The 22,093-nt window shown below is 49.4% G+C and overlaps 1 protein-coding gene across 2 annotated transcripts in view; it reads right to left on the bottom strand.

Annotated features, from left to right (window-relative positions):
• Window positions 1-22,093, bottom strand: part of LOC137430977 (uncharacterized) — a 290,638-nt gene that overhangs the window by 32,072 nt on the left and 236,473 nt on the right. For both annotated transcript variants that reach the window (XM_078781279.1, XM_078781280.1), the window contains exons 15-16: window positions 15,270-15,335; window positions 12,060-12,222 (exon numbers count right to left, since the gene is read on the bottom strand). In XM_078781279.1, the coding sequence (XP_078637405.1) occupies window positions 12,060-12,222; window positions 15,270-15,335 (229 nt within the window). The remainder of the gene's footprint in view (window positions 1-12,059; window positions 12,223-15,269; window positions 15,336-22,093) is intronic.

Here is a 22,093-nt window from a genome sequence, read left to right as displayed (position 1 = left end):
TCCGTGCGTTTCTGCCTCTGTGCGTCTCCAAAATCCACCTTCGCCTTTGGAATTATAAATTCCCCACAACGAGGATGAATCATTTGTAGAAAAGCTTGGTAGGTAATTAATTCTACAACATGCCATTGGTACAAAGTACACATTACATGTATACACCTTCAGAAAGTATTCACACACCTTGAAGTTTACACATTTTGTTGTTACAGCGTGAATTTAAAATGGATTAATTTGAAATGTTTTGTCACTGATCTACACATAATAGCCCATAATGTCAAAGTGGAGTTTTAATTTTTTTAAATCTTTTACAAAATAATTAAAAATGAAAAGCTGAAATATCTCAAGCCAATAAGTATTCAACACGTTTGCTATAACAGTCAATTTCCTTTGTTATTTCCTTCGATCTTCCTCGAGATCCTACAACTTTGATCATCCTACAACTTTGATCATCCTACAACTGATCCATTGATCATCCTGAAACATTGATCATCCTACAACTTTGATCATTGTTGGGGGTGTATCGATTTGAATGTCCACACACCAAGAGCAATTTGAATATTTAATTCTCCGGAGAAGATTCGCTTGAATACACCAAGGATTACAACAAAGTTTAACAATACTATACCGACGTATACACTCACAGATTCAACACAATGTGTCCAGCCAATCTTCTGGTAAGTAGTTGAATGGAGTTCTTTTTATAGTAAGTTTGGGAACAAAGGAAATCTCCAGCTGTCTCAGGAGTCAGACTGAGGAATGGAAAGGTCAGGGGCTTTGCAGACAGACTGACACCTTGGACTCGATGAGGCATCTTGTTGTCATTACACCTCCAGCCATTGAAGATAAGTATCTAAAGATGAAGAAGTGCAGACTTGTTGTTTTTCCCAGCATGGCGCATCCCGGAGGCTTTATCTGTTCTTGTCTGATAAAAACAGCTCCATCCGCCTTCTGTACATTTCACTTCTGTACAAATACTCTTTCAAACATTGTATCTCTTTCCTTGCATAGATGATCAATGTTAGCCTTATTTCTAAGTACAGCAAATACGCAATTTCTATAATCCATTATGCAGATTCAATCAAAATATTTATCACTAAAGTGTAAGCTTCACCTTTATTGGCTTGCATATTGTCGCGTCGCCATGGATTAAGATCCACGGAGGTCCCGTGGTCTTATTTGAATGGACGGACATGATGGGGGTTTATCCAAACACATGAACAAATAAACGTACAAGACAGGCATGACAACGAAATGCAATAAATACTGGGTTTATTTAAATAATGCAAGTAACAGGGAAAGAATGTGGGGTAAAACTAAAATTCCTAAATGAAGGACCCTCCACACGGACTCGTATACAGATGCAAGGAGAAATAAATAAAATGTGGTGTGGTGCATTGGCCGGTACTCAGTCTGGTGTCCTCAATGGCCCTCGAACCACAGTGGTTGTGGAATGAGTCCCGAGTCACTGCGTGGGAAAATGCACGATGGCGAGCAGTCGCGCCGTAGCAACCACAGACCCGCGGAGCGGCAGCCAAAATCCCTCCTCCTCCGATTGACACGATCCACCAGGCTCCTACCATTCGCCTCGCAAGCGCGTACCACTCAAAGCGCAGTCGCCTCCACTGAAGGCCCAGGGAGAGAGAGCGAACAAACTGTGACCGCCTGCCACAAAGAAAGCCAGGACCAAGAGAGCGAGAGAAGGAAATGTAACCGCTCATCACAAAGCCAGCGCGAAAGAGCGAACAATTGCGATCCCTTTGCTTTTTCCTCCTCTGTTCTCGATGGTTCCCTCTGATGTCATCCTTCGGACCAATCACCCAGCGCCGTCAAATCATCCCAACCAATCGTCCTTCGGGCGTGGTCTCTCGGCCATTCCTGATGCCCACTGACTAAGTTCGGGGCGTGGCCTAGCCGTCCTTTGGGAATGTTCGGCTGGGCGGGGTTCCTCTGCCCTCTGCCGATCGGAATGTCTGGACATACCGTCGGTGATTGGGGTGGTTATAATTGCTGTGCTTTTTAGTTGCAATAAAACGTAGGGAAAAATCACAGGGCAATTACACACTGGGGATAAGTCTTAAGCCCTACCTAATTAGCATAGCTCCACCCTTCGCATGGAGACACATACACGATCTTATATGGACATTCATCTTACGGATCCCTACTTAGTTACATGAAGGTTCTTCTTCTTCTTTGCGACATTCGGGACACACTAATCTATACAATTCTATCTGGACTAAGGTATTTCATTACCTAACCCCACACACGTAACAAAATATACAACAACAACAACAACAACAAGGCATTTTAAGGCCATTTTCCCTGCAAGAGCGGGGGTTAGCCTTGTGGTCCCCATGACAATCTTCTTCATTTTGCCCTATTTTCTGCATCTCCCCTTGTTAACCCCCTTGCCCGCATTTCTTCTTCGACCATCTTTAGCCAAGTCTTTCTCGGTCTTCCCCGTCCTCTACTTCTTTCTACATTCATTTCCATCACTCTTCTCAACCAGTCACTTTCATCCTTCCTCAACACATGACCAAACCATCTCAAACTGTTTCTCTTCACAGCATCCATCACAGGCTCGATTCCCATCATCTTTCGCAATTCATCATTTGTCTTCCTCTCTCTCAACGATACTCCACACATCCACCAAACCATTCGCATTTCCACCCTTTCCAGCCTTCGTTGCGGCTCTATGTTCATTACCCATGTCTCGCTCCCATAAATCATAACACTTCTCACACATGCAGCATACACCTTTCCCTTCAGCTTCAACAACACTCCCCTCCTCGTCAGTACGCCACGCAGTTCCCGAAACTTCTTCCATGCACATCTCACTCCAGCAACCGTTGCCGAGTCTGATCCACCTTCTCCATTCAGCATGTGTCTGAGGTAGCAAAATGTTTTCACACCTTCCAGCTTCACGCCGTCTCCAAGATCCAACTCAACATTTCCTCCATTTGCAGCTCCCTCTGTGCACACCTTACATTTGAATGTAGCTGCCACACTGGTTAATAACCCTCTCAGACCACTACATTTTTGATGAACCCACTCAGCGCACATTGTACACTGAATGGAGTTCACTCCGACACCCTTCCTACACACAGCACAGGGCCACTTCCCAGTTCTTTCCACCTCACCACATGCTTTACCACTTGCCATCACCTTCGTCTTTCCGATATTCACCTTCAGACCTTTTGTCTCCATACATTCCTTCCACGTGTTCATCTTTTCCTTCAGTCCATCCATACTTTCCGCAATCAACACCAGATCATCTGCATACAACAACTCCCACGGTAAACCCTCCTTTACGTTCTGAGCCAGCACCTCCATCACAGCTACAAATAGTAGTGGACTTAGTATCGACCCCTGATGCACTCCCACCTTCACCTCAAACTCACCACTGTTCCCGTCCTTCGGCCTTACAGCTGTGCGCGCTCTTTTGTACATTGCCATCACTGCTCTGATCAACCATTCCTCCACTCCTAACTTCCTCAATGCCCATGTCAATACTTTGCATGGAACCCGATCGAATGCTTTCTCCAGATCAACAAACCCAAGAAACAACTTCTTCCTCTTCTCCATGTACTTCTCCTGCAACTGCCTCACAATGAAAAGCGCGTCTGTCATTCCTCTTCCTGGCATGAATCCAAACTGCATTTCGTCGATCTTCACTTTCTTCCTTATCCTCCTCTCCAACACCCTTTCCAATACTTTCATTCCATGCTCCAATAACTTTATCGCTCGGTACGAGCCACACTCCAGAGGGTCACCTTTCCCCTTGTATAGAGGGACGAGGGTACTCAGTTCCCAATCCAATTGAATGCGGCCTTCTTTCACCACCAGATTACAGATCTCTGTCATTCTCTTCACAACCCAACTTCCTGCTGCCTGCAGCATATCTCCCACAACTCCCGTCGGCCCTCCCACTTTTCTACCCTTCATTGCTTTTATCGCTTCCTCAACTTCCTTCTCAGTTATCTTCTCTGCCGGTCCTAAAACTGGGTTACTCTCTATGTTGCCATCCCATTCATTCTCTGTATTCAACAGCATTTCCATATATCTTTTCCATCTTCCTTTAATTCCATCTGGGTCGACAACGATTTGTCCCACTTCATCCTTCAAGCAACTCAACCCCATCACATCACACCTCTCTTTCACTATCTGCTTTGCAATCCTGAATACTGCTTTCTGACCCTCTTCCGAATCCAAGCGTTCTCCGAACATTTTCCTACATGCCTCCTGCGCCTTTGCTACCTCTTTCTTTGCAGCCTTCCTGGCTGCCTTATAACTTTCATGCTCTGCCGTTTCTGTTCCCGTACCCTTCGCCTTCTGCCACTCCTTGAACTTATTCCTCTTCTCGTCAATCCTCTTTCCAACTTCATCATCCCACCACCATGTTTCCGAGTGCCTCGGTGGTCCTTTTGTCCATCCACATACCTCACCAACGGCTCCCAACAGACTAGCTTTCATTGACATCCAACCACTTTCAAGCTCAACCACATCATCCTCGACCCTACTCAGCCTCTCTTTTAATGCCTCCCATACTGTCACCTCTTTCAACCTCCACACCTTCATTCTCGGTTGGTACTTCACCCGCCGAGCTCTCCTCGCACCATTCACCCTTACGTCGCAGACAACCAAGTGGTGCTGTGAAACAGCCTCCTCCCCCGGGATCACCTTTGTGTCCCGAAGGTGCCCCCTATCTCGCCTACGCACCATCAGGTAGTCAACGGTTGTCGTCGACCCACCTGACGTGTATGTAACAAGCTTATTATCCTCTTTCTGGAACTGAGTATTACAAATCAACAAATCAGCTCCATCAGCAAACTCCAAAATCCTTTCACCTTCTCCATTTCTCACACCATATCCGTAACCCCCATGAACTCCGTCAAAACCATCCATACTCCTTCCCACATGTCCATTTAGGTCTCGTCCTACCACAACAACTTCCTCATCTTTGACGTTTTCCATCAGCTTCTCTATCGCACACCAGAACTTGTCCTTCTCTTCATCGCTTCGACCAACCTGCGGAGCATATCCCGAGATGACGTTCACCAAGAGCTTTCCAATCATCATTTTCACCATCATCAACCTATCACTCACTCGAGTCACACTGACCACACTGTCTACAAACTCCTCAGAAAACAGGACACCAACACCATTCATGCCCTCCGGGCACCCTTGCCACACAAACGTGTATTTCTGTCCCTGCCTACCCTTCACCATTCTCACACCACTTCCCTTCCATCTCGTCTCTTGCACACAACATATGTCCACTCTTCTTCTGACCAATACTTCCACCACTTCTCCTGATCTCCCTGTCATTGTCCCTTCATTCCATGTCCCAAACCTCAGAAACCGATCTCCACTTCGGGCTGTACCCTGCCCACATGTAGTTGTAATTGTCATGGATCTCTTTTTGAGGCAATGTTTTTATGGCCGGATGCCATTCCTGACGCCAACCCTCTGAGTCGCCTCTTACGACACACGCAGAGATACGGCGTACCTATTCTTATCCAGGGTACACACTGGGAAACGTTTAAAACATGGAAATTCTGGGGGGTGGGGGGTGGCGGCGTCAGCATCACGGCTGCGGTTTAAACATATTTAAACAAAACCATGAAAAACAATCTGGGAAAGTCTCTAAGTGAGAACGTGGATTTGAGAAAGCAGGAGCAGAGGTGAAAGAAAAACGAGATATAGGGGACGGGGCACAAGTCGAGACGAGGAGGCCGCACGAGACACCAGGCCGCACAAGGCGCGAACAAAGAAACGACTAATTACACACAAATTTGCAACAACTACAAAACCAAAACCAAATAGAAACACACAATAACACATACACAACAAAATACGCAGCGGAAATTTGACAAAGAAACGAACGGGAAAACACTCAAACTTTGATGCCGTGGAGAGATCGAAGCAAGCCCCGTCGCTCGAGGGACCGGAAGTGTTCTCCCGAAGTGTGTGTGTGTGTGTGTGTGTGTGTGTGTGTGTGTCTGTGTGTGTGTATATTGTGAGAAACCCCCCCGGTGAAACCACCTTTGTTCTCACCCAAATGAGTGCCCCGCCCACCACTGACGTAACCTCCTTGGAGCCTCACGCGATTGGGAGGCGAGTCGGGACGTGATTGGTGGAGGGTCAGAGAGCGCGGCCGCCATCTCATGATACGGACGCAGCTCGGAGGTTCGAGGCCTCGAGGCGAGGGAACTTTCGTTACTCCTCACGACAGCGAGTTGTGCTGATCGTTTATAGTTATGGATTGTACGAGTGAGTGATTCCGGAAGAGAACGAGTGATTCCCGGAGATCGTAGATTGGAACTGTGAGTCCTATATTGCCTGCTTCGTGTTGGAGCTCCTGGCCGACCGTTCCTGGCGGCCTTGTGTGGTATTCCATCCTGGTATCCTTCGAGTCCCGGAGCTCGTCGATTGGAGCCGCGAGGTTCTTACCTGCGTCCAGTTGGAGCGTCTGTGGCCGACAGTTCCTGCCGGCTTGTGCAGCATATTACCTTTTGTTACCTTTCATGGTTTTTGTGATCGAGCCAATAAATAATCGTGCTTTACCCCTAGAAGGCCGATTAAAACACAATTGTGTTTATTGCGTCTCTTTTGGTTCACTACGTGGATTACTTGAAGCCCGGACATTTACGTCCGTATTCCGTGCTGGGATACATTCCACAGACGGGATCGCGACAAATGGGTTGCTCGTCCTAGGATCATTCAAGTAAGAGCCATTCGATTGAGACGGGAATTCTGCAGTGGACGACATCTTCTGGTATCTGTTCATCGCCTTCTCACCAGCGGACGCCGTCTGGGAGGAACTTTCTCGCCGTAGGACGCTGTCTTGGGCAGAGAAGTGAATAGCCTCGGATCCCTCCAAACAACCGACAAAGAATAAGCGAATAGCCTCGGATCCCTCCAAACAACCGAAAAAAAAAAAAAAAACGTGAGTATTTGTACGTGGTATTTTTCTCATTGGCAATTTGATGTGCGGGTGATATTGCGTAGTTGTGTCGTATTTCCCCAACAGAGCGTTGTGTTTGAGCGTTGTGTTCGAGGTTGTGTTTTGTGCCTGGTCGTATGATAACTCGTAGCCAAGCTATGTCGACCAGGGAAGTGAGAGTTCAACCTGATCATGTTGACAGTCACGTGGGTGGCGAGGTGAGCGACGCAAGCAGCCTTGACCCGGTCACTCAACCCGAGATGTTAGGAAGCGATCCCATCATGACCAAATGCATGCGTTCGCCCTTCTGGACCGGGCTGACTCCGGCTCAACAACTTGACATGTATAACAGGGAGAATGACAGAGCAGAGACAGCAGCAGAGAGAGAGCATGCGGCAGCAGAGAGAGAGCGTGCGGCAGCAGCAGAGGGAGAGCGTGCGGCAGCAGCGAGAGAGCATGCGGCAGCAGAGAGAGAGAGCGTGCGGCGGCAGCAGAGAGAGAGCATGCGGCAGCAGAAGCTGAACGCGTCAGAGAGCATGAGTTGCGAATGTTGACTGAACGACTGCGGGCAGAGGGGTCTGCTGCAAGAGTCCCGGAAACTGTTCATGTTCGTTTGCCGGACTGGACGGGAGACACGAAGCCAGAAGCGTATCTGGAGATGGCGGAGAAGTTGTTGGCTGCCGGTGGCATTGATGAGAGCTTGTGGGTCGGCCATCTTGTGAGCCATCTATCTGAGAAGGCGAGGGAGGTACGTATATGCGAGGATGGCAACCGAGGACGCAAACAAATACAGGGCATTGAAGGCCGAGATTTTGAATGCCTATGCGGTGTCCGCATGTATTTATAGGAGAAATTTTTTCAGCTGGACTCGTGAGTCCAGTCAAACCTATGAGGAACATTCGCGGGCCTTGTTGGAACAGCTGCAGAGATGGTTCAAGGGGAGCAAGGTGGAGTTACCTCAAGCGGTTGCGGAACTCCTGGTGCGTTACCGTATCGATCAACAGCTTCCGCCTGACTTAGCATTGTTTCTTGTCGACAAAGACACTGTTTCCTTGGCAGACTGCGTCAACCTTATTGATAAACATGTTTTGGCGTGCAAAATGCTGCAAGTCACGCAGTCGCTTCGTAAGACGGAGGAGTCTGCGATCAAGACCGCCCCCCGTCTGCCCGGCGGCTGGATCGAGGGGAAGGGTTCTCCGATGACCTCCACTGGGGGCGCTCGCGAGCCGCAGACCAGGGCAGGGCCCTGGTGCGATTTTTGCAAACGCGTGGGGCACGGTGAAAACCGCTGTTTCTCTAATCCCGCCAGTCCGGCCTACCGAGGCAACCCTCCTGTTAAGTCGGAGGGAGATCAGTGGAACTCATCCGCCGGGCCCTCGCACACGACGGTGGCATCGGTGACCGAGGTCACTGCCACCGGGGCTAATTCCATTCATCCACTGCATCAGGAGTATTCAGGGACAGCCTTAGTGGGTGGCCCCGATTCGATGCTGAAGTTTGAGACCAAATACCTTCGGGATACTGGGGCGACACGGTGTGTTCTCCGGGTGGGGGTAGTTCCGGCCTCTCAGATGCGTTATACCGGCGAGTATACCCTCCTTCGGGGCATTGACCGGGTTCTTGGCCGGTACCCCCTTGCCCTCCTCGAGGTCCGGAGTGACATTTTTAAGGGTCCAGTGACCTGTGTGGTAGTACCCTACTACCCTATACCCGGGGTCTCCTTGCTGATTGGCAATGATGCCATAGCCAGGGAGGAGTCATTGACTCTGACCTGTGGGGGGGTCCCTAGAGCCCAGAGTAAACAGGCGGAGAGAGTGGCGGAGTCAGACATATCTTCACTCTGGCCCGAGGAGCCTAGCGCCTCGACTCCAGTTTCCGACGGTGACGTTGCGTCAGCTGAAGTCCACCCGAGCCTCCCGTCAAGCCAACCTCAGGTGCCGTGCTCCTCAGGGACCGCTCCCGCCATGTCGCGATTCAGCAGGAACGCTAATGCTAAGGTATATGTGGGAAACCTGGGCAATGGAGCAGCGAGAGCCGAGCTAGGGAGGGTCTTCGGGCATTACGGACCACTCCGCAACGTATGGGTTGCTCGGAACCCACCTGGATTCGCAGTTGTTGAGTTTGAAGATCCACGAGATGCTGAAGATTCGGTCAGAGCCCTTGATGGAAGGTTAATTTGCGGATCGCGGGTGTGCGTCGAGATGTCGAATGGCATGTCGCGGCGGCCTCGTTTCAGACGCCCTTTGGTCCGCAGGCCGTTCGACCCGAAAGATCGATGTTACCAGTGCGGTGAAAGGGGTCATTACGCATATGACTGTCGTTCTCGACACCGGAGGAGAACCCGCCGCTCTAGGTCTCGGTCCGTTTCCCTCCTGTAAATGTTTCCCCACCTTGAGTTTGGCTCCCTTGTTTCTCTATTGTGCTTTGGGTGAAGTGTAACTCTTGTGGGGTAGATGTTAATGGGGTGTATGGTGTTTAATATTGTGTGTGAAAAAAAAAACAAAACTGGTTCATTGTTTACCCTGTTAACGCCTGTTAATTGCCTGTTGCGTTAATAAGTGCGTTATTGTTGCGTTATTGTGTTGCGCCATTGCGTTGCGTTGTATTGTTGCGTTGTTTCGTTATTGTTGTTAACAAGTGTTAGTAATTGTTAATTGCGTTAATTGCCTGTTAGCAATTCCCGCCATCATCTTGCCATGTGATTTGCACCTACTACAAATACTGGTTTTAAAAACGCCGTCTATTCGACGGGGTTTTTACTTAGGGGGGGAGGACTGTGAGAAACCCCCCCGGTGAAACCACCTTTGTTCTCACCCAAATGAGTGCCCCGCCCACCACTGACGTAACCTCCTTGGAGCCTCACGCGATTGGGAGGCGAGTCGGGACGTGATTGGTGGAGGGTCAGAGAGCGCGGCCGCCATCTCATGATACGGACGCAGCTCGGAGGTTCGAGGCCTCGAGGCGAGGGAACTTTCGTTACTCCTCACGACAGCGAGTTGTGCTGATCGTTTATAGTTATGGATTGTACGAGTGAGTGATTCCGGAAGAGAACGAGTGATTCCCGGAGATCGTAGATTGGAACTGTGAGTCCTATATTGCCTGCTTCGTGTTGGAGCTCCTGGCCGACCGTTCCTGGCGGCCTTGTGTGGTATTCCATCCTGGTATCCTTCGAGTCCCGGAGCTCGTCGATTGGAGCCGCGAGGTTCTTACCTGCGTCCAGTTGGAGCGTCTGTGGCCGACAGTTCCTGCCGGCTTGTGCAGCATATTACCTTTTGTTACCTTTCATGGTTTTTGTGATCGAGCCAATAAATAATCGTGCTTTACCCCTAGAAGGCCGATTAAAACACAATTGTGTTTATTGCGTCTCTTTTGGTTCACTACGTGGATTACTTGAAGCCCGGACATTTACGTCCGTATTCCGTGCTGGGATACATTCCACAGACGGGATCGCGACAATATATATATATATATATATATCAACCAACAACTATATATACACAGACCTGGATTTTAATATGAATATGTTTTTTTTTTCTTGACTTGGGTTTACTTTCTGAACTCAGTATATCAATCTGGTGAGTTTCTTTTACCCTTCGGTGATGTCTTTGTTGAAAGAACCATGTCACTGATTTGTCTTTCGCAGCAAGAAGTCAATAACAGGATTATATCACAGGTGGCGTGACAAAATGTACGGACAGGTACATTTGACGATTGGCTTCACAATCGGGTATATAAGGGTTGTTGCGTTCTGTATTAGTGGAAAACAACTGCTGCACATCTACAAAAGTTATTGCCGCTTCCTCTGGCGATGGTCCGTCAACTTGACAATGCTGTTCGTCATGGAGTGGTGGCTTTACGAAATTCTGGCATGAAACAGCGTGCTATTGCTCGGCAGTATGGCATCGCTCAAGGTCAGGTGTCAAAGATCCTGAAACGAAATGCTCAGAGGGGTGTCCCTACTACAATACCGAGGCCAGGACGTCCACGTAGAACCACAAGGAGAGATGATCGCCAGCTGCACCGGTTAGTCTGCAATGGCCATACCAAGTCAGCTAATCGGCTTAGGGCTGAGTGACAGCAACTGACAAATGTGCCTGTATCCAGAAGGCTAGTCAACCAACGACTGGTTCAAGCAGGCTATCGTGTCAGGTGTCCCCTGAGAAAGCCACGCTGACCAGACAACACAGCCAGCACCAATTGCAGTGGGCCAGAGAGCACCGTCAATGGCAGCCAGGACACTGGAATCATGTGACCTTCAGTGACGAGTGTAGATTTCTGGTCTATCGTCAAGATGGCCACGTCTGAGTGCGCAGACAAGTGCATGAAGCCCACAACGAAGATTGTATAGTGCCAAGAGTCCAAGCTGGAGGTGGTGGGGTGACCGTTTGGGTTGCTTTTCATGCAGGGGCAAAACTGACCTGGTTGTTCGGAATGGAAACCTGAACCAGTTCAAGTACAGGGTCATTCTGGAAGAAACATTGCTTCCATTTGCTCGTGCAGGCTTTCGAGGAAACTTTGTCTTCCAAGATGACAATGCACGGCCTCATCATGCTCACATGATCCAACACTTTCTTGCTGACCGTGGTGTAGAGCATATGGAGTGGCCTGCCATGTCCCCGGATATGAATCCGAGAGAGAACTTGTGGGCAGAATTAACGCTTCAAATCGACAACTTGGACCAGCAGCCTGCCTCTGTGCGTGAATTGCAGCAGGCTATTGTCACTGCATGGCAAGCGATTCCTCTCCAAACCGGAGAGACCAGGCCACGCACGACGCGCAAACAAAAAAACGACTAATTACACACAAATTTGCAACAACTACAAAACCAAAACCAAATAGAAACACACAATAACACATACACTGCAAAATACCTAGCGGAAATTTGACAAGGACACGAACGGGAAAACACTCAAACTTTGATGCCGTGGAGATCAATGTTTTACCCAATGTTTTACCCAATGTTTTACCCAATGTTTACCCAATGGCCCAATGTTTTAGAAAATGACAAAAAACAAAAACAATTGGAATAGCTTTGTGGAGAAACATATGGAAAGAACAAATGCATAGTAAGGAGGTAAACTCGCAGTCGAGGTCACGACCCCAAATAAAACAGGCTTGCCTGCGGCCTGTCCACTCCAGGCAGACTGTTAGACAATCCATTGTTCGTACAATCATCGGAATTCCTTCGGCTCCTGGGCAAACATGCAGACAAAGTGTTGCTTCTGGGACCATTTCTCTCTCGAGCCCAATCCGACACGATCCTCTTGCTATCCTGAGATTTCCTGCAAAGAGAAATCCAAGTGAACGTTACCGCATCACCACCTAACTACCATCACATCTACCTGGTATTCACCCAATAATAGGTGCTGCATCACCACCTCACTACCATCACATCTACCTGGTATTCAGCCCAATAAAAGGTGCTGCATCACCACCTCACTACCATCACATCTACCTGGTATTCAGCCCAATAAAAGGTACTGGATCACCACCTCACTACCATGACATCTACGCGGTATTCACCCAAATGAACGTTATCACATCACCAGCTCACCACCATCACATCTACCTGGCATTCAGCTCAATGAAGGTTACCGCATCACAACCTCACTACCATCACATCTACGTGGTATTCAGCCCAATGAACGTCACCGCATCGCCACCTCACTACCATCACATTTACCTGGTATTCAGCCCAATAAAAGGTTCTACATCACCACCTCACTACCATCACATCTACCTGGTATTCAGCCCAATAAAAGGTGCTGCATCACCACCTCACCACCATCACATCTACCTGGCATTCAGCCCAATGAACGTCACCGCATCACAACCTCACTACCATCACATCTACACAGTATTCAGGCCAATGAACGTTACTGCATCACCACCTCACTACCATCACATCTACATGGTATTCAGCCCAATGAACGTCACCGCATCACCACCTCACTACCATGACATCGACATGGCATTCAGCCCAATAAACGGTACTGCATCACCACCTCACTACCATAACATCTACCTGGCATTCAAGCCAATGAAAGTTACTGCCTCTCCACCTCACTACCATCACATCTACCTGGCATTCAGCCCAATAAAACGTACCGGATCACCACCTCACTACCATAACATCTACGCGGTATTCAGCCCAATGAACGTTACCGCATCACCACCTCACTTCCATAACATCGACGTGGTATTCAGCCCAATGAACGTTACCGCATCACCACCTCACTACCATAACATCTACCTGGTATTCAGCCCAATGAACGTTACCGCATCACCACCTCACTACCACAACATGGACGTGGTATTCAGCCCAATGAACGTTACCGCATCACCACCTCACTACCACAACATGGACGCGGTATTCAGCCCAATGAACATCACCGTATCACCACCTCACCACCATCACCATCACATCTACCTGGTATTCAGCCCAATGAACATCACCGCATCACCACCTCACTACCATATCATCTACCTGGTATTCAGCCCAATGAACATCACCGCATCACCACCTCACTACCATATCATCTACCTGGTATTCAGCCCAATGAACGTCACCGCATCACCACCTCACTCCCATCACATCTACATGGTATTCAGCCCAATAAAAGGGACTGCATCACCACCTCACTACCATCACATCTACCTGGTATTCAGCCCAATGAACGTCACCGCATCACCACCTCACTCCCATCACATCTACATGGTATTCAGCCCAATAAAAGGGACTGCATCACCACCTCACTACCATCACATCTACCTGGTATTCAGCCCAATGAACGTCACCGCATCACCACCTCACGACCATCACATCTACATGGAATTCAGCCCAATAGAAGGTACTGCATCACCACCTCACTACCATCACATCTACCTGGGATTCAGGCCAATGAACGTCACGGCATCAAAACCTGACGACCATCACATCTACATGGTATTCAGCCCAATAAAAGGTGCTGTATCACCACCTCACTACCATAACATCTACCTGGTATTCAAGCCAATGAAAGTTACTGCCTCTCCACCTCACTACCATCACATCTACCTGGTATTCAGCCCAATGAACGTTATCACATCACCAACTCACCACCATCACATCTACCTAGTATTCAGCCCAATGAACGTTACCGCATCACCACCTCACTACCATAACATCGACGCGGTATTCAGCCCAATGAACGTTACCGCATCACCTCCTCACGACCCTCACATCTACCTGGTATTCAGCCCAATGAACGTCACCGCATCACCACCTCACTACCATCACATCTACATGGTATTCAGTCCAATAAAAGGTACCGCATTAACCACCTCACGACCATCACATCTACATGGTATTCAGCCCAATGAACGTCACCGCATCACCACCTCACTACCATCACATCTACCTGGTATTCAGTCCAATAAAAGGTACCGCATTAACCACCTCACTACCATCACATCTACATGGTATTCAGCCCAATAAAAGGTACCACATTAACCACCTCACGACCATCACATTTACCTGGTATTCAGCCCAATGAACGTCACCGCATCACCACCTCACTACCATCACATCTACCTGGTATTCAGTCCAATAAAAGGTACCGCATTAACCACCTCACTACCATCACATCTACATGGTATTCAGTCCAATAAAAGGTACCGCATTAACCACCTCACTACCATCACATCTACCTGGTATTCAGTCCAATAAAAGGTACCGCATTAACCACCTCACTTCCATCACATCCACCTGGTATTCAGCCCAATGAACGTTACCGCATCACAACCTCATTACCATCACATCTACCTGGTATTCAGCCCAATAAAAGGTACTGCATCACCACCTCACTACCATCACATCTACCTGGTATTCAGTCCAATAAAAGGTACCGCATCACCACCTCACTACCATCACATCTACCTGGTATTCAGCCCAATGAACGTTACCACATCACAACCTCATTACCATCACATCTACCTGGTATTCAACCCAATAAAAGGTACCGCATCACCACCTCACTAACATCACAGCTACCTGGTATTCAGGACCCTTCAATGCAAGGCTCACATCATATGTGTAACGATGAGCACAAAAATCTATTTCAACAAATATCCAGCACTGATCGAATCAGATTTCAAAGCGGATATTAAAACCAGAGTTCTACGTCGATTGATTAGACAGAAATCAAAACTTTCTCAAACAGAAAGTTTTCATGGATTCATGCAGAATAAATGAATGAATGAATGAATGAATGAATGAATGACACCATGCACAGAAAACCCGTTTGTGAACACAATGATTGTGATGGTTTTGTATAACACAAGCACTCACTTCTTTGATGAGGAAAGGTGCATGTTGTTACTCTTTCCTTTTCCCAGAGATCGTCTCAGAGGGGCTCTGTGGTAAACCAATGTACAAATATACACACCATTAGCTAGAGATTACATCAGAGGGGCTCTGTGGGAAAACAATGTACAAATATACACATCATTAGCTAGAGATTACATCAGAGGGGCTCTGTGGGAAAACAATGTACAAATATACACATCATTAGCCAGAGATAACATCAGAGGGGCTCTGTGGTAAACCAATGTAAAATATACACATCATTAGCCAGAGATTACATCAGAGGGGCTCTGTGGTAAAACAATGTACAAATATACTGTTGCGGATCTCTCGAAGCCCGTCGACGTACAGAGGGGGGGGGGGGTTAAACCCCCCCTTGGGTCTTCGAGTCCACGAGGCCGAGTCGCCACTCCCGTAGCGAGCGCGGGAAAGGGTATTGGGTCGACTCCACACGTACCTTCGGTACCCACGCTGCCACGAAAACGGGGACTGGACCTCGCACAAGCCACACTAATCGAATACGCCGAGCGGTTTGCGTATCACGTGACTCATGCCATTACTTTGATTGAACCCGATTCGAGCGGTTTTATTCATGCGATGCTAAGCCAATAGTGAAATTACGGGAATGGTCAAATGGAAGGAAGAACATGTTTATTTACACTATACAAGGCGGAGAGACACAGACCAGGCTTAATCAGTCTTAACTTATCCCCCAGACACGGGCCCACTCACTCACGCAGGGAAAAGGAGGAAGAACAAGTTCGCGCGCCAAACGTGCCTTGACGCCGTTCACTCCCGGACAGCTCGCCGGGCATGGCCCTCCAATGTTCATGGCACGTGTGCTGGGAATGCAGGCAAGGAGATCGCACGTCTGTGGCCCGGAATGGATCGTCTCCACAAACGCGATTAACACAGCCGCAGAGCGCAGGGCACAGGGAGAGTTTGTGTACAGAGGGGAGGCTTATAACAAGCAAGGGACTTCACTCGTGCTGCGACAATGTCTCTTTCTCACTGCTCAATCACCATGAACCAACCATGAACCAAATCTCTCCCGGGGCGACTCACAGACTCACTGATTCTGATGCAGGGGGCTCGGGGCAGGGTCTTATATGGCCCATCCCCAGCCTTACCCGAATGTTCCAAGCCCCTCCTCTCGCTGCCGTTGTGAGCCACTCCCCTTGAGCTCTGATTGGCTGCTCGCTGCTTACCGGCCACTCCCTGCAGCTCCTCCCTTTGGCCTTGCCAGACTTGTTACAGGCCTAGCACGTGGCATTCCAGCCCAAAACAACACCTAACTCACTGGCCTGCTCAACGCAAACAAACACAGGAAAGGACTATGCTTACATTTAATAAGAAATAACTGAACTAAAGCGAGGCTACATGTTGTGGTGCGTCTACCTATGAGGGGGGTGGGGGGGGGGTCATCCTTTATTCACAAAACCGCAACACTACCCCCCTCTCTCACCAGACTCGTCCCGAGTCGACCACAACAATGGAACGACCGGTAGAGCCTGGCATGCAAATTTACTTTACTTTTAAACGTGACACATAGGTGTAATCCCCCTAGCATTTATTCTAACCCATGTGTGCGACATTTTTAACACTAAATATGTCCCCCCTATTGCATTGAGCAGCTACTCTAACAGATTCACACCCACAACTACCCGAGTATTTCCGGAATTTCAAACTACACATATAGCCGGTGGGCACATTCTTATATTTACATTGCACAGAACTTAATCTTTATTTACAATCTATGACCCAGGACCTGTACTTTAGGAAGAAAGAATTGGAGGGGAGAAAAACACAACACACTCATAAATGGCACTTGCTGCTTGCATCTTGCTTCTTGCATCTTCTGTGTACGGCTAACAAAACTGGCTGGCCCTGACCAGCATACAGGCCATTTGAAGCATCAGGGCCATCTAAGCTTCCATCTTCCTCACTCCTAGCACACAATAGCAAAATTGCACACAATTGCTTTTATTATTCATTGCCAAGCAGGGCCACTCCCACGTGGTCCAACTGCGTGGCATCAGTGCCACTCAACAAGTGGTCCGAAGGTGCAAGATGATTTTGCAGCAAGATACTGCACAGCAGAGGTGCGAGGCCACAAGACTTGTGGTCCATGAGTGCAACAAGGGTGCAGCAAAAGGTGGTTTGGCAGCAAAGTGCTGCACAGGTCGGCTGCACAGATGTAGCAAGGGTGCAGCAAAAGGACTGGCAGCAAGGTGCTGCACAGGTCAGCTGCACAGATGTAGCAATGGTGCAGCAAAAGGACTGGCAGCAAGGTGCTGCACAGGTATAACAAGGGTGCAGAATGGATGCTGCACAGTTCGGCCTCCAAAATCGTCCTGGGGCGGGGAGGGAAGACGAAGCACAACAAGCAAGCGGAAAGGACACAGTGGCACATGAAAAACAAGGTGACCAGGCACCACCATGCCTGGTGAGGTGCAAGGGACGCAGTAGAGCGAGCAGAGCAAACTCGTCCCTAGCCGTCCGTACCCCCCACCGTTGGCTACACTACCCCCCCTTGTATTTACAATCCGTCTCTACGTCCTGTCTCCCATATCCCCCTCTACACCAAATTCGTCACCCAATCCCTCCCAGGAAGGAAGGGATGGAACAAAGCAATGTCTCACTTACGTCATGATGCGTCTCACTTCTCAAACGGCCTACAGAGCCTCGGTGTGGAGCTCGTCCTCCTCAGTGAATGGCTGGGTATGGTGCGCGAAGGGATTTCTCATCCTAACTACACTACAAACATTTACACTGTTAAACTGCCCGGGGTCATACCCTGCCAATTGGCCTCTAACTATGTGGTTCTAAGAACCCAAATTCCCATTGCCCACACTGTGGTGCCCTCCGAATTTGGGTCTCACCCCACAAATTTTTTTACTGTGCCCTCGCACAATTTTTGGGCTGGGTCGTGTGGCTCAACCAGCAGGTCTAACTACCTGCGCACTTCCGCCACTGAAGCCGCCTCCTGAGCTTGCCTGCTCCTGCGACTACCTAACTGGGGAAGGCCCTCCTTGGCATTTACCCCCTCTATGCCCACCTTGGCATCGGGCAACCCGGGTCCTTCCCTTGGATCCTTGGGCCCCACTCAACTCTAACCTAACTGACTCCCAGAGCCTACCTACGGCCTCACCTGGCCGACAAACTACCAGTGTCGGAGTGCTCCAATAACCATACTCACCAATTGAGCCACACGCCCAGCCATTCCACAGTCTCATGCACCCCGCAAAACACTTCTTGCTACTACCCGCACCACAGGTGTCAATATCCACTCAATTTACCTATGCCCTCTACCTGGCTTTACACTACCCGCCCCCTCCCCCCCCCCTCCGGGCTTCCGTGAATGGGTTCCACTCCCCCCATTCACTCCTTTGCACCATGCACTCCACACCAATCATTCCACACCAACTACTCCCTCACTCTCTTCAATCCCACCTCCACACTCCAGGTCTTTAAAACAGCTGTTCACCACCATCTCTTATCTTCCCCCATCCAAAACCTTGATCTTTTCTACCCCCGCTAATTTCACCCCAATTCCACTTTTTTGAAATACCAACTTCTGTCCTGGAAGTCCTTGTGTTTTATACTTCAACCCCCCACCTTCCCACGCCTCCTGCCCCAAAGCCCTCTCCCTCCCACACATCTCCCTGCTCTCAAATGTTGTGTGCTCTCAAGTGTTTATGTGCTTCCCCTTCTCTCCCCATCTTGTCTTCCGCTCCCTCTTTTTATATATTTTGTTTGTCTGGTTGATTTGTTTGTGAAGTAAATGTCAGCTCTTTCACGAGTTTCGATTCAGTATACAAAAAAAAAAAAAAAAAAAAAAAAACTACTTTCACACCATTTGTTCTCACTCACCAATACACAATTCCTCAAACACTACCACACAACTCCGTTTATTCCCACTCACAATTCCTCACACACACAGCATCATCTACCTAACTAATTTCCCCTGCAAATCATGCTTCCCGGTCGTCCCTTTAAACTACGCACACCCTTTATTAACATCCACCTAAACTCTCTACGTCCCCTCTATAGTTCAGGTGTCACTACTTAAATCTTGTCCCTAAGGTCTTCTAAATCCCTATCATTATCCTAGCCCTCCATCGGCTAGCTTCGGTGCCCCATGGAGGCAACCATTGCTGGCCTCTCCATGGGCCTAACATTGCCATCCCCCTAAACTAATGCTCATCCCCCCCCCCACCCCCCCCCCCCTTGTGTGAGGAATGGTGACACTACCATTCCCCCACGTGGGGTACACTACTCCCAGTCCTCTACACTATGAGCCCCCGTCATTGGAGGTACTGGGTCCTGCCTCGGCCTCTAAGGCTAAGGCGATCCATGAGGGTGCCTGCTCGCCCGTGTAGGGTCTTAATCGGTCGGCATGGACAATCCGAGGGAGAGCTCGTGGTCCCATCTTGATCTTAATGACCACGTCAGAAATTTGCGCCAGGACGACCCCCGGGCCCTGCCACGGCGACGTGAGCTTGGGGCATCTGCCCTTCCGTCTCCGGGGATTGAAGAACCAAATCTTCATCCCCGGAGAGTATTGGCTCCCCTGGCTCCAATGGTCGTACCTGCGCTTCATCTTGGCACCCGCCAGCTGAAGCTGGCGACGTGCGAAGGCATGGACCCTCTCCATGCCTTCCTCTACGTGATGGGCATAGCCCTCCCCTGGCGGTCTATTAGGGACTTCGGGCACGGGTCCGCATAGCAGATCGGCTGGAGCCCGCAACTCCCGCCCGTACATAAACAGCACTGGACTGCATGCGGTGGCCCCGTGCTGGCTAGTACGGTAGGCCATTAACAAATACAGGCGATGTTCGTCCCAGTCATTCTGACTGGTGGTGGTGAACAGGGCCAATTGCTGGACCAGGGTTAGATTGAACCTTTAAACCATCCCGTCAGATAGCGGTCTTAAGGGCGTTGTCCTGGTTTTGCGAATTGACAGGAGCCTGCACACATCTTTTAATAATTGACTCTCAAAATTTCGACCCTGCTCGGTGTGCAGCTCCTCCGGAATCCCATGCCGACATACAAATCCTTCCACGAAGGCCTGTGCCACAACCCTGGCTTCTTGGTTAGGGAGCGCTTAGGCCTCCGGCCACTTGGTGAAATAGTCCATAACCACGAGGAAGTACTTATTACCTTGGCGGGTGCGGGGTAGTGGTCCTAATATGTCCATGGCCACCCGCTCAAGGGGGGCCCCCACCTGGTGTAATTGAAGGGGGGCCCTCATCCTCCATGCTGGTCCCTTTTTAGCAGTACAGGCATCGCATCTCTGACACCAGACCTGTATATCGCACCCCATATTTACCCAATAGAACCTCCGGCGGACCCGAGATGGTGTCTTTGTTCTGCCCAAATGGCCGCCGGGGTGGGTACCATGCACCTGCTGTAAAATGGTGGTCTTAAACTGCTCTGGGACTATCACCAGCCAGGAAGTTCTCTCAGAGGGAATCTTCACCCATTTGAGGTACAAGATGTTATTTTTCAATTCCAGGGTTTGGCATTGAGCCCAATATGCCTTTGTTGGCGCCCCGAGGGGTGTGACCTCTTCCCCACTAGGTCTTCTCCCCAATCGAACCCATTCGTGCACCTGTCCCAGTACGGGATCCTCTGCTGCGCCGTGCTCCAAGCCAAAGTTCCAAATTCCTCATAAGCGGTTAGTGGCAAGATTGGCCCTCTCACCCAGGTTGCACGGACTACGAGGGTAGGGTTGGGGTCTGCCAATTGTTTCCTGTCCTCGTGTCTCACACAAAATTTACAGTTTTCCCCCAAACAGGGACGTCACGAGAGTGCATCGGCATTCCCATGGGCCATTCCGGCCCTATGGGTCACACTGAAATCGCACTGCTGCAACTTTTCCAACCACCTTGCAATTTGGCTCTCAGGTTCCTTGAACTGGAGGAGACATTGCAAGGGGAAATGGTCAGTTCGAATCAGAAATTTCCGCCCATACAAGTACGGGTGGAAATGGCTCATGGCAGCCAGCATAGCCAATAACTCTTTACGAGTGATGCAATAATTTCGATCGGGCCTACTCATGGCCCGACTATAATACGCGATCACTCTCTACACGCCCCCCCTGTGTCTGGGACAAGACCGCGCCCAATCCCTCCTGGCTTGTATCCATGTCCAGGGTAAACGTCCTGTCATTGGTGCGGTAAGCTAGAATGGGTGCGGATGTCAAACACCCCTTCAATGCTAGGAAGGCCTCATTGCACTCCCTTGTCCAATTAAACCTCGTCCCTTTCTCCGTAAGCCGGTGAAGGGGCCTGACGATCTCCGCAAATTTTGACACAAAACGCCTGTAAATAGGAGTAGAGTCCCAAAAACACCCGCACCTCTTTGATGTTGCGAGGTGTGGGGCACTCCTCTACCGCTGTAATTTTGCCTGGGTCTGTTTTTACCCCCTCGCGACTTACGACGTGACCTAGATAGGCCACTTCCTTGGCAAACAATGTGCACTTACTTGGACTCAACTTCAACCCTGCCTGTCTGAGGCACTCAAACACCTGGTCCAAATTAGCTATGGCTTGGTGAAATGTTTTAGCATGTACCAGGATGTCATCCAGGTACACCAGGCATGACTGCCATGGCATGCCGCCCAGCACATGCTCCATCAATCGTTCAAAGGTGGCGGGGGCGTTACACAAACCGAACGGCATCACAGTGAACTGATACAGCCCCTTACCTGTGGAAAATGCCGTTTTTTCCTTCCCTGCCCTGTCAACCTCCACCTGCCAATACCCACTCTTAAGGTCCAAGGTTGAGAAATAATTTGAGCCCGC

This window comes from Myxine glutinosa, chromosome 7 (genome assembly GCF_964187855.1).
Source record: "Myxine glutinosa chromosome 7, kmMyxGlut1.1, whole genome shotgun sequence".
Taxonomy (NCBI): domain Eukaryota; kingdom Metazoa; phylum Chordata; class Myxini; order Myxiniformes; family Myxinidae; genus Myxine; species Myxine glutinosa.
This window is presented reverse-complemented; position numbering and strand designations above follow the sequence as displayed.